We start from the raw sequence: 18,627 nt of genomic DNA, 5'->3' as shown, positions 1-18,627 counted from the left end.
GAAACTGTGGTTTGACCCAACCAAAATCTGATTTGACTCTTTGCACTAGCACAAAATTCTTCCTGCTGTAGGGCTGATTCTGTGTTCACCTATTTTAGGCAAGCCTCTGGGGCCATGACCAGAGTTGGGCCACCTCATACTCACTCAGGTGCACACAGGTACAGGGGCAGGGCACAGAGGGCCAACAGAACCCACCACACCAGGCCAGCCCTCACAGCTAGTGCTGCTGGGCACACGTGCATGGGGTGTGTCAGGTTCACAGAGCCTGCATGCCAGGTACTGGCCTGGCCATTGGAGCCAAGTGGGGCTGCACTGTGCCCCTGGCTGCCTGTACAGGGAGGAGCCCAGCCAGCCGATGCAGACTATGGTGGGCAAATCTCTCTCCCTGCCCCCGACACTAGCCCCAGTCAGCAAGGGTCCAGTGATGTGGGGGTGAGCCCAGGCCGGGCTCTGGAGCCCAGAGACCCCCAGTGGCAGGCAGGGCGGGACAAGGATCCCTGGGGGGGCACCTAACTTGAGACCCTTAATACCTGGTGCTCTGGCCTCTTCATGCTACTTCCCTGCACAGATATGCAGCACGCCCTGTCCTCAGTTAACCCACACCGGCTCTGACCAAGGCAGAATAGAGTAGTACTATTACTTCTCTTGATCAGGACATGATAGTTTTGTTGATTTAGCCTAGAATAGTACAGTGGTACCTTGGGTTAAGTACTTAATTCATTCTGGGGGTCCGTTCTTAACCTGAAACTGTTCTTAACCTGAAGCACCACTTTAACTAATGGGGCCTCCCGCTGCCGCTGCACCGCCGGAGCACGATTTCTGTTCTCATCCTGAAGCAAAGTTCTTAACCTGAAGCACTATTTCTGGGTTAGCGGAGTCTGTAACCTGAAGCGTATGTAACCTGAAGCGTATGTAACCTGAGGTACCACTGTACTAGGGTTTTGTTTTTGTTTTTCATTTGCTGCTGCTGCTGCTGCTTCATCATCACCATGTTGACTCATGTTCAGCTTGGGGTCTACTAAGACCCCAAGATCCTTTTCATATTTGCTATTGGCAAGTCAGGGGTCCCCCTGTATTACAAATGCATTACATTTGTTCAGCTCATTCTTCCTGCCTAGCATTCCTTGCATTTGTTCCTATGCAATTTCATTTTGTTAGTTTGGGCCCAGTTCTCCAGTCTGTTAAAGTTATATTGATACCCAATTAATTTAAAGTAGCTAGGTGTCTCCTTGCCTCCTCTTGGGCTGCAGCTCCCTCCTGGCGTGGTTTATTCTGTTATGAGCAGGTTGGGCACTGCTTTACTTTTGGGTGAAGACAGAGACAAAGTAGGTGTTGAGTAGTTCCGTCTTCTCTCTGCCACCCAATAGCATTTCTCTGTCTTCTACATGCAGAGGACCCACTGCTTGCTTGTTCTTCCTCCTGCTTCAAATATAGCCAAAGAAACCTTTTTTATTCTTTTTAACCTCTCTTGCAAGTCTGAATTGGCCCTCCTGACCTTCTCCCTGCAACTACTGTTGGCTACTCGTGTATGTTGTTGTTGTTGTTGTTTAGTCATGTCCGACTCTTCGTGACCCCATGGACCAGAGCACACCAGGCACTCCTGTCTTCCACTGCCTCCCGCAGTTTGGTCAAATTCATGCTGGTAGCTTCACGAACACTGTCCAACCATCTCATCCTCTGTCGTCCCCTTCTCCTTGTGCCCTCCATCTTTCCCAACATCAGGGTATTGGAGCCTCAGCTTCAGGATCTGTCCTTCCAGTGAGCACTCAGGGCTGATTTCCTTCAGAATGGATGTGTTTGATCTTCTTGCAGTCCATGGGACTCTCAAGAGTCTCCTCCAGCACCATAATTCAAAAGCATCAATTCTTCGGCAATCAGCCTTCTTTATGGTCCAGCTCTCACTTCCATACATCACTATACTCGTGTATTCTCTTCCTTATTTATTGCATTCACATCCCACTCCCCCCCCAAAGTTGCTGAAAGTGGCGTACATGGTTTTATCCCCCCTCATTCAATCTCTGCAACAGGCCTTTGAGGTAGATCAAGCTAAGAGGCAATGACTGACCTCAAAGTCACCCAATGAGCTTCATTGCTGAGTTGGAATTTCATCCCTGTCCTCCCAGGTCCTAGTTTGACCACTTACACCATACTGGCTCTCTATAAAACTTAAAATAAAAGTTTACTTATTTCTCCTTGCAGAAAATAGTGTGGCTTACAACATATACTTATAAACAGGACATAATTTATTCACACACACACACACACACACACACACACACACTGCTTCAATCAATAAAAAAATGGCTTCAAGCTGCATATTTCCTGGGGCTGCAACAAAAATGTTAGGCAATTCTAACACCTAGTAGGTAGAGAAGGGTTTGCAATGAAAGGGGGGGTTGGGTTCTCAGAGCAACCCCTGCATTTATTACCTGACTTGCGATGGGAGAGATGGTGGCATAAAAGGCTTGTGCTTCTGACTCTTGGACAACTAGCTTAGCTGTTGAGACTTGCCCTCCCAACTGGGATGGAGCTGTGTGTGAGAGAATCGAGACACTTGGAGAAACAGGTTCAGCAACACCCAGATCTTAGGGCTAGAATGAATTTTGTAGTGTGTGTGTATGTGGATGGGAAGCCTGGCCAGACCTGAAGAGAAGTGACGCAACCCCCTTGAGGCCCCGGATTCCTCCAGCTGGTGCCAAGACCTGAGATTCCGGTTCCAGGGCCTTGCTGCACTGCTCTTCCTGGGGGAGAGGGTGTGGGTAGAGAAGAGTTCTTCTCCATCATGACACCTAGAAGTAGGGGGCCTACCATGAAGCTGAATGTTGGAAGATTTGGGACAGCTAAAAGGAAGGGGTTCTTCACGTGGTTAAACTATGGAACTCCCCTCCTGCAGAAGGTGGCAATGGTCACCAATCTAGATGGCATTGAATGAATTAGACAAATTCAAGGAGGAGAGGGCTGTTGGTGGCTGCTGGCCATGATGGCTATGCTCTGCCTAAACAGTGAAAGGCAGCAATGCTTCTGCATAATACCTGTTGCTGGAAGCCATGGAAGGGGACAGTGTCCTTGTGCTCTGCTTCTGCTTGCAGGGTTCCCACAGGCAATCTGGTTATGAGAACAGCATTCTGTTCTACACGCCCCCCTTTGGCCTGATCCTGCAGGCTCTTACGTTTTTTATGACCAGCCAGTAGAACCACCCATCTTATTATTTTGGGGCGCAAGCATAGCAAAGTGCATGCTTTAGCCTGCTTGGCATGGAAGGAAGAGAGGCAGTGCTGCACAGTGGTTAGAGAGCCGTGGAGTTCTTGTGGTTTTGCTGCTCTCTAAACCCCTTTGCGCCCACAGGGTGTCCCAGGCTTCCACTTCCCTTTGTCCGCTATCCTGCTTAGGCGGAAATATTTCAGCTATGTCTGTGGCATGCCAGGAATGGCTTAGAATCACAATGGGGCTGAGTCTCTCCATGTGGTCTGCTTGGGGATCTGGCATTCTTTGGGAAATTCGAAGCAGATTCAGTGGCATGAAAAAAGACAGAGGTGCAGGATCCTTTTCATTGCTGCAATTGAAGTGGGGCTGAAGTTCTAGCCCTAGTCAGACATTTCTCTTCTTGCAACTGAGAACATAGGAAAGGCTTGCTGGATCAGGCCAATGGCTCATCTGCCCCAGCATCCTGTTCTCTCAGTGCCCAACCAAATACCCTAATGGGAAAATCCACTGATCTGATAACATAAAAAGAGCACTGCTGAACCAGGTCAATTGCCATGAAGCCCAGCCAGATGTACTGAGATTTCTACGCCTCATACTTATTTTGTCACTTTGGTCAGAATCATGAGGACTAGACTCTTACTTGACTTTTAAGGACTATTGTTTATCCTTCTTCAGCCCAGGGGCAATTCTCCCTGCCTGAAATCCTCAAAGGGCCTCTGTCAGTCAGTGTAGACCAGTGATGGCCAAACTTGGCCCTCCAGCTGTTTTGGGACTACAATTCCCATCATCCATGACCACTGATCCTGTTAGCTAAGGATGATGGGAGTTGTAGTCCCAAAACAGTCCCAAGTTTGGCCATCACTGGTGTAGACAATACACTTGGTATAAGGCTGCTTCCTACACTCCTATGTGCATATTAGAAGAAATTCACAGAGTCCCATAACATTCAAGCTCTTACCTTCTTGTCTCAGCTACATTTATAGACGATGAGTTGCATTATGCCTGCATTGCAAGGGATTGGACTAGATGCCCTTCCAACTCTACAAATATATAATTCGATTGCTGATTTTACATTTTTACCAGTGGTTATCTGATTGTGGCATTCTCTTACTGCTTTGTGAGCATTCTATATAACTGTTAGAAACATCATAATGATGTTATTTGGCTCCCCTGACCTGGGACCTGGTTTTCGGAACGTCCCTTCTGATTAGCACACGAACCAGCCCTCTTTCAGCCTCAATGTGTTGTTCCAGGACAGCTTTGAAATGGTAAAAGTCACCCTTCACTGGCAAACACCATGAAAGGGCACCTCTGTTATGGCTTTATTAAGAACAGCTTTTCTGAGTTAAGCAAGAGAAGTTGCACACAGTGCTTCAAAGGAGCTGGCTGAACCTTGAGTCTGCGCTTTTTTAATGCTTGGAAGGAAGAAGACAATGCAGAAGCTTTGGTTGGGCTTTCCGCAAAACTGTGGCTGTTTACGGGCTTTGGTGGAAGCCAGTTGCCAAGAGGGAAATGATTTGGGCAGCTCTGCAAGAAGAAGAGAGACAGTGGATTGCTTCTGAGGAAATGTCTTTGCAAAGTTCTAATCAGGGTGCTCGGCTCTCTCCAGAGTACTGTAGATTTGCTGCAGCTCAGCAGTAAAACATCTCCTTTGCATGCAGAAGACCCCCAGGTTCCTATTTATTCAGAACCATGAGGTCTAGGATCTTGTTTTATTTTCAGTGGAAGAGCCATAGCTCTGTGGTTAAGAGCATCTGCTCAGCACGCAGAAGCTCCCAGGTTTTATCCTCAGTCTCTCTAGGTTGGGGTGGGGAAAGGCTCCCTGCCCAGAGCTCTGGAGAACTGCTGTCAGTCAGTGTAGACAATATGGAGCTAGATGAATGATCCGATTTAGTATGAGAAAGCTTCCTGTGCTCCTGTTTAATTCAGTCTGTTCCTCAGAATGATGAGGACTAGAATATTGCATTGTGTTTAGGAGAAGGGATGTAGGTCAGTGGGAGAGCACATTTTGCATTCAGGAGGTCCCAGATTTAATTGTTGGCAGCATCCCAATAAGCCCCTCTCACATGTCGACCAATGGCCTGTATAGGTGTGATGCAATGAGATGATTGCAGCCCTTTACCAAAGGTTCTTGCATCTTGGATCAGGGATTCCAGTAAGTAGTTTTGTTTTGTTTTGTTTTTGCAGACATGTGTGTGCGTGCGTGTGCATCCAATGGCAGCTTTGGCGTTTTGGGTGAGTGAAATAAATCATGTGCATGATGTATGAACAACGCCTTTGCTCACTTTCCAAGGTGGTTCTACTCTGGGAAAGAGAAAAGGACCCAGGGAATGAAGGAAAGCAAGACAGCAAAGGAGTTTCCTGCACATAAGAACTCTATAAATCACCCACCAGTCCTGCGAAAGCAGCAGCTGTGGATCACATAGAGCCCCCAGCAAATTAATATTATCTCAGTCATTTCCTTCCCCACCCCAGTCTCTGCCACCATGTCTTTTAAAAGCACAGGCATCTCTTGTAAGTGTGAAGATGAGCTTGACTCTGGTACAAGAAACAAGCTTCTAGTGTCACCATCAATTTGCTATGTTGAGACTTTAGGGCAGATATCCAGGGGCCCCTTGGCAGAAGGAGCAGCAGGGCTGATTTCTACTGCCTTTTGGAGCAAGTGTAATGATATATCTTACCATTTGAAGAAAGGGACATAGGGAAGATGTAAGACTACAGTTGTAAGACGAGAGTTGGGGACGGTTCAGAGAAGGGCAACCAGCATGCTAAAGGGGATGGGGTGACTCTTCTATGAGGAAAGTGTGCGGCATTCAAAGCTTTCTAGAAAAGGCAAGTAGGAGGGGATATAGATGCTTATAAAGTTATGCATGGCATGGAGAAAGAGGAGAAAGAAAAGTTTCCCCCCCTCTGTCATAACACTAGAACTCGAGGGCCTTCCAGGAAGTTGAGCATTCGAAGATTCAGGGCAAAGAGTAAGAAGGACTTCTACACACAGCACATAGTTAAACCATGGAACTCTCTCCCACTGGAGGCAGTGATGGCCACCAACACGGATTGCCTTACAAAAGGATTGGACAAATTCGTGAAAGAGAGGGCTATCCATGGCTACTAGCCGTGATGGTTGTGCTCTGCCTCTACAGCCAGAGGCGTTGATGCTTCTGAATACCAGTCGCTAGAAACTGCAGAAGGGAAGATGGTCCAGTTTCTCAAAATCCCAAGTGGGGGAGGGTTGCTGTTTCACCCAGGTCCTGCTTGTGGACTTCCCTTGGGGGCAGGGATCAGGTCAGCCACTGTGAGAACAGGAAGCTGGACTAGACAGGCCTGTTCTTATCCTCAGTACTCAGTGCTCTCTCTCTCTCTCCCCCCACACTCTCAGTTGCTGCAGCAAAATAAAAAATAAAAAATGTTGCATCACCCAGGTTGTATTTTTTAACCAAAATGGACAGTAAATTGCACGTCTGGTTGAGATCTCTGAACCCAGTGACTCTGTGCAACAGACGGAGATGGCTGGATAGGCTGCCATTGCACAACCACGGACCGAAGGTTGTTATTGTTTGTTTTTAATTATACCTGCCACCCAAATAGTGTGAAATCACCTGTTCAGCCTCATGGGCAGATGGCAGATTGCCCGCACACTTTGGCAGACTGCCACTTTTGGTCACTGGATGTCTATACACATGCAGCTTGGGGAATTGTGAAAAGGCAATGGGCATGAGTGGGAGGATGGATGCATTTGGAAACTGAGGCTTCTTCTGGGTGGCTTCAGGGAGATTACCAGCAAGACTCTGATTGTCACACCACATTGGCTCTTGGAGGTTTCAGCCGGTAGTGTAGTGACAAATTCGGAAGTGCAGAGTTTGTCTCTTCATGATAGTTGTAGCCATGCTCCCTTCTAAGATTTTAAGACCTTTTAAGATTATACAAATAGTCTTACACTCTATTATTATTATTATTATTATTATTATTAATAATAATAATAATAAGGGATGCATTCCAACGATCAGTGCAAATCTCCACGTGTTGCCTTTTAAGTAGATCTACTACTGATTTTATAATGAATTGATTTTAGAATGCTGTATTATTTTACTGTTGTTAGCAGCTCTGAGCCCAGCTTCAGCTGGGTAGGGCGGGATATAAATAAAAATTTATTATTATTATTATTATTTTCTGCACACACAAACATGGACAAATTATTTGGAGTGCTTCAATATTTTTTACAGATTTCCTTGAAGTTCCATTGTGTGTGTGTGTGTGTGTGTGTGTGTATATATATATATATATATATATATATATATATATATATATTGCAGCCTTTATCAGCCTTGGGTCCACAGATGCTCTTGAACGGCAACTTCCATCATCCCTGACCATTGGCCATACTGACTAGGAATGATGGGAATGGTAGTCCAATATCTAGGGACCCCAGGTTGAGAAAGGCTGAGAAGGAGACCGCTACACCATGCTGTGTCCACCTAACATCAGCTGCAAAACCTCTTTTTGGCTAGGAGTGCCCAGCCCTTCCAGTTTGCCATTGCGCTGCCCTGAACAAAGCAGGTGTGTGGAATGGGTGCGTTTTGTGGGGAGGGGGCAATCAGAATCTCTGCAGCAAGGAAAGAGTTAACTTGGGGCTGTGTTGGGCTGGGAGTTGAAGGAAGTTGGGGTCAGGGAATGTGACCCTGGAAAATGTGTGTGAGTGTGTGTGCTTGTGCGCACGTGTTGCCTCAAGACCACCAAGCGCGACTCATTGATGGAAGAACTTTTTGCTTGTTCCCAATTAGGCTCTGAGCCAGTTAAGGAATGTAGACCCAAAAAAGATGGGTGTTGAAACAAACCATCTTTCGTTTCCATTGGGGAGGGGGGGGGAGTTCATAATCTAACTAGGCCTCAAAACATTTCCAAAACCACTTCCCTTCTGCAAAATTGTTTCAGATGCAAGCTGGGGGCTGGGGAGAGGGAGGGAAGAAGAGGCAAAATAGACAATTCAATTGGAGGAGTGGAAAAAAACATAAAGTTTGTTGCATTGCATTGTATAAATCCCAAGATAGGTTGCCGCATGCATGCAGTCCTAAAGATCTGTGTACCTTCCATAATACAAGTCTTAATATATGATGACGCCAGGTTCCCAGGAGAAACATGGAACCTCCAGCTATTTATGGACTACAGTTCTCATAATTTCCCATCACACTTGAAACTATGGATGTCCAATGAAAGTTTAAAAGAAGAAGTCCTTCTTCATGCAAAGCATGGTTAAACTATGGAACTCACTTCCACAGGAGGCAGTGATGGCGGCCACTGACTTGGATGGCTTTAAAAGAGGATTGAGAATATTCATGTAGAAAGCTATTGGTGGCCACTAGCAATGATGGTCATGCTCTGTCTCCATGGCAGAGGCAGTAACACTTAATTCTAGTTGCTGGAAACTGCAGAATAGGAGAGAGCTCTTGTGCTTGGGTCCTGCTTGTAGGTTTCCCATGATGGGCAACTCTTTGGCCACTGTGTGAAGACGAGGCTGGATGAGATGCGCCCCTCCTTTGGCCTGATCCGGCAGGTTCTACGCTCTTGTTAGGGAGGCTGAGCTCTCTTGTGTGAGCAGGAGGAGTGAAATCCAGCCTTGTGTCTTTAAAAGGAACTCCCCTGTCCTGTACACAGAGGGAGCCAAGCTCTGCTCCCAGCCATTTGGCAGACACATTATCTTCTTTCCCTTATCAGGCTGGGCCTCTTCCTGTGGCACTTAGACAGGCAGTTCTCAGGCTGTTTCCCCCTCACCCCACCCCAGCTACTGCCATGCCCCCCTCCCCCAAGATACCCATCCGTAACATGTCAATATCAGCTAGGTAAAGCCTTTTTGCCCACTGGTGGGTGGAATGCACACCCCTCTGCTCCAGCTGAACAACTTCTGTTGAGAAGATAGCATTAGCTCTGTGACAGAGCAATGGCAAGCCCAGTCTCTGGGCAAATAACTTTTACAGATCTCCCTCCCACAGGCGGCAGTGATGGTCACCAACCCAGATGAAGAAGAATAAGGCTATCAATGGCTACTCATATCTGGAAGCAGTAATGCTTCTGCATTCCAGTTGCTGGGAACTGAGCGATGGGAGAGTGCTCCTGTGCTCAGGTCCGGCTTGCAGGTTTCCCATTGTATCTGTTCTGCCACTGTGAGAGCAGGAGGCTGGACAAGATGGGCACTGACCTGATCTAGCAGGCTCTTCTTATATTTCTTAACTTCTGTGCTCGCATCAGATGTGGTGCCCGCTTTCATGTTGGTTCCAGGTTAGGAATGGGGGGTGGGGTGGGCTGGGGAAGAAGTTTGATTCGGTTTTCATTTAAAGATTGGCCTTCCCAGTTTGCGCTTTCCAAAACAGTATGTGAGCTGAAAAACCCAGCGATTCACACTTCTCTGAATTTTGCAATGCCGTTTTCCAGCCAACATGCATTACAAAGAGGGAGAGAAAGAGGGAAGGAGGACAGCATAGACTTAGAGGACAGAATGTGTCTATCCACTTCCATTTTGCAGTTGCATATTTTTGCCTGTCTCTTGGGTGTTTTGAATTTGTTTATATGGGTTTTTTTTGTTTTGCTAAGGATGTCAGTATCTGCCTGAATAGGGCGAGTGATAAATTTAACATCACGAATGTCAGGAAAGAGAACCAATTCTTCTCCTTATATTTTCTTACTGCTCTTAAGAAATACACATCAACAGCCCCAAACACCTCCAACTCACTTCTCTGCTTTTCAGCCAAAGCTCCCCTCCCCACACGTAGTCCATTACATCATTTCCAACTTGCCTAGAGCCCATTAAACTGCAGTTGAATGTAATTAAAAGGCCGTAACGATCCCGGACAACCTGTCGGCCTGCCTGTCGTGACAGGTTTTGCTTGTTCATTCGTATCAGCCCCCAAGGATGAAGTGTGATACTGGCGTCTCATGGTTGCAGAGCCCTCCCGGAAGAAAAACCAATATGGGTCGGGCTTGAGCCATCCCAGTGCATGCTGGGAGTCAGGCAGCACCACAGTCGCCCCTGAAAACCTGAGAGGCTGCGTGTTGCAACCACGGAAACCCCAGATTCTCCACTGCAGGCTAGACATCCAACGAAGCTGAATGTTGGAAAATTCATGCAGCGTATAGTTTAACTGTGGAACTCTCTCCCACAGGAGGCATTGATGGCCACCAACCTAAATGGTATTGAAAGGCTGGAGTAGTAAATGAAGGAAAAGGCTGTCGATGGCTGTGTCCTGCCTCCAGGGTCAGAGGCGGCCATGCTTCTGAATACCAGTTTCTGGCAACCACAGAAGGGGAGAGGGCTCTTGTGCTCAGGTCCTGCTTTTGGGCTTCCCATTGGGACATCTGGTTGGCCAGTGTGAGAACAGGATGATGGACTAGATCAGCCATTGGCCTGATCTTAGTCTTTAGAGACTAAGCCCTCAATTATGGACTGAAAAAATTCACAAAGGATCTGGCCACATTCACAGCATGTATGATAGGGGTGTGTGGCATAGGACTGCATTCTCCTGCCTGGGCTCTGAGACCATTGGGAGACACCCTTCTCTCAGTCCTGCCACCCTCACAAGCACACTTGCTGGGGACATAGAAGTTGGGAGACTCTGGAAACTTCCTTGCTGAGGAGGAACCTGGACTCCTCTCTCCTTATTGTTGTTCTGCCAGCAGTTAGTGGGGAAAGAACTTGTGTTTAAAAATAATCAAGGGGAAGAGAAAATTTCAGTGCAGGGTTTTTGATGCACTTTATTTTTGAGGGTGTTGCAGGCTGTTTTGAGAGTATTTGCTCTTTCATTCAACACATCAGCACCTCACCAACTACCTGCACTCTGCAGCCTCCCTGACTTTATACACTTCCAACAAAGCCCAGGGGGAAGACACCACAAGGCTACCTCTTCACATAGGTGCCCCCCCAAAAAAACAACAACCAGGAAGGGCAGGCACCTGGGGATGCCGTGGAGTGTGCTGGAGTTATGTTTAAGGGAAGGAAAAAGCCATCTCACTCATGGTCTGCATTCTCCGGGGGGGGGGGGGGAGGAGATGCATGTTCCACCCATGGCCATCTCATAGTGGTGACATGCCCTGGGAATGTGGCAGAAAAACCGAAGTCTCTTTTCCAAGGGAAACAAAGTTTTTAGAAATTTAAAGAACAGATTTCAGCACAGCACTCATTAGAACTGCGGGCTTCACTCCAACAGCTGAGGAAAGGTTTACCTTTTCAGATGACGAAAGGACACCTTTCTGAAAGGACTGACCTATCTCAAAACAGTGTCTGCATGAATTACTGTACTTAGCATGACTTAGAGGAGGCAAGCACAGCGTAGTGACTCATGCAGAGACTTGGCCAACAACTTCCTCTAAGCAGGTGGCTGCTCTTCAGTGTCTTTCCATAAAGAGCATGCAAATGATCCAATAATATCCCATTTGGACACAGGTTGAAAGAAGGCAGAAACAGATCAGGGAATCATGCAGAGATGTGGCAGGGAACAACCTATGGGGTGGGTGGATGAAGCTCCCAAGATCTTACTTAATTTCTTTCTGCCTCCTGGCACACAGAAGTTACTGAGTTAGAAGAATGAAGGTATTGCCTGGACCTTGCCAGGTAAGGAGGATGGATCCCTTCTGAAGTGTAGGTGGGTTCAGGCATGACCCAAGATGGAGATTCAGCTCAAAAAGGATTTGTTGGAACATCAGGAACAAGAGGAACAAGAATGACAAACAGGGGCAGTATATATACCGTAAGCTGGCCCAGGCAAAACACACACCCCGCCTGTGATAGGTCACCTTAATGCTACAATAAGCGAATCAGAACACTGGCCCTATCTCAGCAGGGATTGGCTGCCTGCCAGCTACTAACAATGTCATTGGAGGGTTTTAGAATTCCCTCTGTCTTTTATTATTCAGATGAAGCTCCTGAAGTGGCCTGTAGGCCTAGGCCTGAATTGCATGCATACAGTCTGGTTTTTCCTTCCACCCACTGTAATCACTCAGCAAATTTTGAATAGATTTAGCTCCGATTTTTAAGCATAATGGAAATATACCAAAGTTTATTTCCTTCCTTAACGTGGAAGGAAATAGATGCAATTTACAGGGAGAATGATATGCTCTGCTAATGTGCTTCTCTGGTGTCAAAACCAGTAAACTCATAGTTGCTTTTAAAAGCATTTTGGAGAGTTGTCTTTGCAGAGGTTGCACTGACAGGTTCGATCATAGAATTTTGTAAAATTGTGTATGGAATAGAGAAAGTGGATAGTTCCCCCCTCCCTCTCATGAGGCTATAAATCCTGGGCATCCGATGAAGCTTAAAGGTGGTAAATTAAGGACAGAAAGTCATTTATTCATGCAGTCCATAAACTATGGAACTTGCTCCTGCAGGAGGCAGTGATTATCACCACCCTAGATGGCTTTGAAAGAGGACTGGACAAATTCATGGAGGGCTTAGGCTATCAATGGCTATTAGCCACAATTGCTATGCTCTTCCTCCAGAGTCAGAAGCAAAAATGCTTCTAAATACCAGTTTCTGGAAACTTCAGGAAGGGAGAGTGTTCTTGCGCTCAGGTCCAAATTGCAGGTTTCCCAGAATGGGCACCTGGTTGGCCGATGTGAGAACAGGATGCTGGACTAAATGGGCAATTGGTCTGATCCAGCAGGCCCTCCTTACCATCGTGTGTAGCTTCAGTTTGTTCAAGGTGGTTTAGCCAATGGTCTTCGTTGGTCTGAGGCAGCATCCTTGGTTCTTAACCTGTGATCACTCCGAGGGCTAAGGGATTCGCTTCCCAAACTCTGGTGCCTCAGAGCGTCTTTTACAGAGGAGGCGCATGCTGGTGGTTCTTTTTAATTATTTTCAAGCTTCACAAAGTGGCAGCATCTACATCTTTTAAATAAATGATTTCCCATGTCATGTCCTGTCAAGCCTGGATTGGCAGCATAATGTACCCTTGGGGAAGACTGACAACCTCTCTTGCCCAGCCCCCCCCCACCCTACCCCCTGGAATAAAACCCTGGATGTGCTTCTGTTTTTATTTTTGGTAAGCTGCCCTTGAAATTTACTCGCTTGAAGGGCGGGTTCGACATTTCAATAAAACAACAAATAAATAATGTATGCATATGCTTGTCACATTCATTTAAAAAACAACAACTTTGGGTGTACATTGGTGGGTACATTGAAAGCATGGGTGTGGAGTCTTTTTCAGCCCAAGGGAGTGTTCCCTAAACAGCCGCTGCCTGTCAGTGTAGAGAATGCTAAGGTAGATGGACCAGTGGTCTGGCTTGGGCTATAGCAGCTTCCTGTGTTCCTGTTCAATTTGGCCTCCTATTCAGAACCGCAAGGACTAGAATCTGACTTGATTTACAGGGGGCTGCAGAGCATCAGCTTTGCATGCAGAAGGTCCCAGGTTCAGTCCTCAGTGGCATCTCCAGGTAGGGCTGGGAACCCCTGCCAGCCTGGATAGCTCAGTTGGTTAGAGAGTGGTGCTGAGAATGCCAAGGTTGCAGGTTCAATCCCCTTAAGGGACAGCTGCATATCCCTGCATCACAGGAGGGTAGGACTAGATATTGTCTCTTCCAATTCTATGATTCTGTCTGAAACCCCAGAGAGCTGCTGGTGCAAGTCAGCATAGACAATACTGAGCAAGATGTTCTGGTGGTCTGACTCAGTGTAAGGTAGCTTCCTTTGTTCCTGTTTAATTCAAGCCTTTGTTCAGGATTATGAGGACTAGAATCTTACTTTGTTTTTAGGAGAAGGGCCATAGCAAACTGGGTAGAGCACTTGCTATGCTTCTTGTAACTCATTGGATTAAATGAAATAAATAAATTTAGGTGGAAGTGTATGTGTATTTTTTTATTTTGTAAACTGCTTTGAGGTTTTATACAATCAAGCGGTACGTAATTTTTTTTGAAGTAAATAAATACACAAATAAATCTAATCACTTAATTTCTTGCTTGTCTGTTAGTGCTTTCAGTATTTTCCCCAGAAAGGGGTGTGTGGTGTGTTTGTGAATGAATGAAACACAGTAGTGTAGAGTTCGACAGGACCCTGCGAGTCATCTATTTGAACTCCCTGCAGTGAAATAATAGCTGTATACTTTCTTCTTTTTTAGAGAGAGAGATTTGGCCTATTTAGTACGGATATGCAATACATCCCCTGGTCTCTTTTTCAACTGACAGTGTATATTTTTTTCCTTTTTCTCTTCACAGATTTCTCCAGCCCAGTCAATTCCACCTCCTTAAGCTCTCCGAACAGCAGAGGAGGGCCTATGACTGCACCTTCTCTCCATCCGTCGATGAGCACTGGCATTGGTGGGGCTTTGGGGTCCCCTGGCCAGCTCCACTCACCTATCAGCACCCTAAACTCACCCATCAACGGCATGGGGCCACCGTTCTCAGTCATCAGCTCCCCAATGGGGGCTCACCCCATGTCTGGACCCTCCACCCCTGGCCTTGCGTATGGAACCAGCAGCCCTCAGGTGAGTCACCTGGTGGTGGGGACTCTGGGAAGCAGGTGGCAGCCAATGTGATGGTGGGGATAGGTAGATTCAGGACAATGGAAGCGAAGCAGGGGCTCTGCCCAAGTGGCAGAGCACCAACCTATGTTCCACTTAGTTCAGTCCTTTATTCAGAGCCACAAGGATCAGAATCTTACTTGTATTTTAAAGGAAAGTGCCACAGCTTAGTGGCTGAGTACCTGCTTTGTATTCTGAAGACTCCAGGTTCAATCCCTGCTGTCTCCTGGTAAAACTGAGGAATGCCCACTTCCTGAAACCCTGGAGAGCTGCTGCCCATTAGTGTCAACCATACTGAGCTAGCTAGCTGTATTCCTAAGCAAACATAACACGTAGGAATTTGCCACAGTGGTGACTGGTAACAAGACGTCTCTCCTGTATTGGTCTCTGTAGTCACATCAGGTGTTGTAACCTTCCAGCAGTTTAACTTCACTCAAAGGGCTCACTTCTCCATTGTCTCCCAAGACAGTTGGGTACCAACCAGACAGATTCATGAAGGACAAGTCTTGTCAGTGGCTACAAGTCATGCTGGCTGTATACTTGCTTCAATATCAGAGGTGCTAATGCTTCTGAATACAAAAAGAGTCCTGCTGGATCAGGCCAGTGGCCCATCTAGTCCAGCCTCCTGCTCTCACAGTGGCCAACCAGATGCCTGCATGGGAAGTCCACAAGCATAGGCACCAACTATAAGGGGCCAGGTCCCTTCTCCACATCTCATAAAATATTATGGAGAATGTTGAGAACAATCATTTGTAGAGGAGGCCGAATGTGGAGCTGAGTGTGGTGCAGCTTCCGTGGCTGGTGGCTCCTCCTCCTCCTGCCACGTCTGCTGCTGCCACGTTCAGCCCCCTGGCTCACCACTGCGTCATGCACATGTCATCGCCGCCGCTGACACCCCACAATCTTCTGCTCAAGTTGGAGGCTCTATCGCAAGCAAGGCCTGAGCCCTACAGCAACTCTCCTGCGGTTTCCAGCAAGTGGTGTCCAGAAGCATTGCTGCCTCCAACTGTGGAGGCAGATCACAGCCATTATGGCTGCTAGCTATCAGTAGGCCCCTCCTCCTTCTCCATGTATTTGTCCATCCTCTGTTAAAGCCGTCCAAGTGGTTGGTCATTGCTGCCTCCTGCGGCAGCGAGTTTTTCAGTTTAGCTCCAGTTTTCTCTGGCTGGATGTCAGAGTGTCTTTCAAGCCCAGGCTCTTATTTCCTCCTGGGCAGCAGCAGCAGCAGTTTGTTTTCCTTCTTGAGAGAGAGAGAGAGACTGGGTGGCCGGTGTGTATGTGTGTGTGTGTGTGTGTGTGTGTGAGAGAGAGAGAGAGAGAGAGAGAGAGAGAGAGAGAGAGAGAGAGAGAGAGGATGGAAGATTACATCAAAAAAAGCCTTCCCACGACAAGGAGATAAGCCCTGTGGATAAAAATAGTACAAGCTTGACGAAGACTGACACCTGTTGCTGGCTTGGCTTGGCTTGGCTTGGCTGGCTCTGCATTGCACATGCATGCAGTGGGGAGGGGGGACTGGTGCAGAGGGGGCAAGGAAAGAAGGGCTGATCAGGAAATTTGCCACCACCTGCTGGTCACTATTGTTGTGTTATTTATTCCAGCTCCCTTCCAGGAGATTATCTATCTATCTATCTATCTATCTATCTATCTATCTATCTATCTAACTGGGGTTCAGAAAGAGTTGGAAAACTCCTCCAAGAGACAGCCTGCTCATCTCTGGTTGGATCTTGTGATGCTCAGCCACCTGGATGTGTCCAGACCTCCCTTGAAGGGCTGTAGCTCAGTAGTGGAGCATCTGCTCCTCGTCCAGAAGGTCCCAGATTCAATTCCTGGCAGCAACTCCAGGAAGGCCCCTTGCCTGAAACCCTGGACAGCTACTGCCAGTCAGTGTGGACAATACTGAGCTAGATGGACCAGTAATATTGACTCCATTTATGGCAGCTTCTTATCTTCCTATATAAACCAGCTCCTTATTTAGAACCATGAGGACTTGAATCTTGATGTGTTTTTAGAGGGGAGTGCCCAAAGTATCTGCTTTGCATTCAGAAGGTCCCAGCTTCAGTCCCCAACAGCATTTCCAGGTAAGGCTAGGAGAGAAAAATCACTGCATGAAACCCTGGAGAGCCGCTGCTGCCAACCAGTGTGAGCAACACTGAGCTAGGTGGATGGACTGAAGGGTCTGATTTGGTAGAAGGCAGCTCCTTCTCTGCCCCCCTTTCCACCCGTCTTCCTGACTTTCACTCCACATCTCCCGGAGGAGAGCTGCCTTGCGCTTCTGTCTATTTTTAGAGGTGGTCATGCGATGCAGAAGACCGGAAATAAACAGAAGGGGGGGGGGGAGAGATAGAGGGGGAGGAGGGAGGAAAAAGAGCTTGTCAGAGGATGCTCTCATGGAGAGCCCCTCCAGTTCCTGCTGGCTCAGAAGGAGGAGCTCTCATTTACTCATGGCCCGTCTTAAGTGGTTTTCCTGGAGGAGATGCTTAAGATGCTCACGCCCTAATGACTCCTGCAATCTGTCTCTCTCCTTCCAGCATCTTTCCTTTCCTTTGTAATGCTGTTAAGAGGTTTTGTTTATGGGGGAAAGGGAGGCATTTCAGGCCCAGAGGATCTGCTTTGTGTGCAAAATGTCCCAGGTTCCGTGCACCTATCTCACTTCAGCACAGGCTTAGGAGCACATGGACTTAACTTTAATTTTTTTGTAGGAAGGACTTAGAGAACCTACAAATGCCTTGGGTTCTGTGTTCCAGTTAACTCAGCCCAGTCTTTTGAGGACTAGAATCTTCATTTAATTTTATGGGAATAAGGACTTAGCTTAGTGGCCGAGCAGCTGGTTTGCATGCAGGGGGCTCCAGGTTCTATTCCTGGCATCCTCAGGTAACACTGGGGAAGGAAGACTCCCCTATCTGAGAGCTGCTGCCAGCCAGTGTAGACAGTGCTGAGCCAGATGGACCATTGCAATGGTCTTGACTAGATAGAAGGCAGCTTCCTAGGTTCCTATTTATTGCAGCCCAGAATTATGAGGACTAGAATGTTTTATTGTTACAGAAAGGACGTAGCTTAGTGATATCTGTGTCACAGACACACAAAAAGGAAGATAGGAGAGGAAAGGAAGAAGATACGATGCCATCTGTGCAAAGAAGACACTTGCATCCTTTGCTTCCCCTCTGCACCTCCCCTCCAGAATCCTGCTCAGCACTGCCCCCCCCACCCGCCCCATGAAGCTAGGGAGTTAATGAAGTGTGTGCCCCCACCTTCAAGCAGAGGTGGCACTGATGGAAGGTGTTGAGCATCAGATGGCAGGTGCCACTTGCAATCAGGTTATGCTCTGTCAGCGCTGAAGACCTAGCAGAGCAGAAGGACAGTTGGAGGATGTCTGGTTGTGGGCTGAGTCAAAGCCATCAAGGTTTGCTTCCTTCCTCCCTGTCTCCTCCCTCTCTCCACAAGACTGTCTTTTGCAATGCCCACACTGGCATCTTTCAGGGACCCTGCTTTGTTTGGCATAAGGGGCTTGTGAAAATGGCCAGTGCTGCAAGCCTCTCTCCCTCTCTTCCTCCCTCTTTAAGAAAATAGGGACTGACCAGATGTCTCAATGGCAGAACCCAAGTTCAAGAGCCTTCTCTCCTCCTAGGTTTCCAGCAACAGGGATTCAGAAGCATGACTGCCTCTGACTATGGAGGAAGAGCATAGCCACCAGGGCTAATAGCCATTGATATCGTTCTCCTCTATGAATCTCCACCACTGCCTGCACCGTTGTGCGGTGGAGCTCCATAGTTTAACTCTGCACAATGTGAAGAAGTTTCTTTGACCTATCCTGAATCTCCCAACTTTCAGCTACATTGCACGAGCTGAAAAAGCAAGAAAAGCTTCTTCCCATCTACTTTCTCCATGTCACACATAATTTTATAAAATTCTATCATGCCACCTCTTA

General features: G+C 47.3%; 1 protein-coding gene across 9 annotated transcripts in view; it reads left to right on the top strand.

The window, feature by feature from the left end:
• Positions 1-18,627, top strand: part of RXRA (retinoid X receptor alpha) — a 124,902-nt gene that overhangs the window by 69,537 nt on the left and 36,738 nt on the right. For 5 of the 9 annotated variants that reach the window (XR_014521387.1, XM_083485203.1, XM_083485200.1 and 2 more), the window contains 2 exons: positions 5,392-5,439; positions 14,398-14,666. Coding sequence is in view for 8 of the 9 variants with exons in the window: in XM_083485203.1 (XP_083341329.1) it covers positions 5,392-5,439; positions 14,398-14,666 (317 nt within the window). In the remaining variant the exon portion in view is untranslated. The remainder of the gene's footprint in view (positions 1-5,391; positions 5,440-14,397; positions 14,667-18,627) is intronic. The other 4 variants (XM_083485205.1, XM_083485207.1, XM_083485201.1 and 1 more) reach the window with 1 other exon arrangement.

The sequence above is a fragment of the Podarcis liolepis genome (genome assembly GCF_965112155.1).
Source record: "Podarcis liolepis genome assembly, chromosome: Z".
NCBI lineage: Eukaryota > Metazoa > Chordata > Lepidosauria > Squamata > Lacertidae > Podarcis > Podarcis liolepis.
This window is presented reverse-complemented; position numbering and strand designations above follow the sequence as displayed.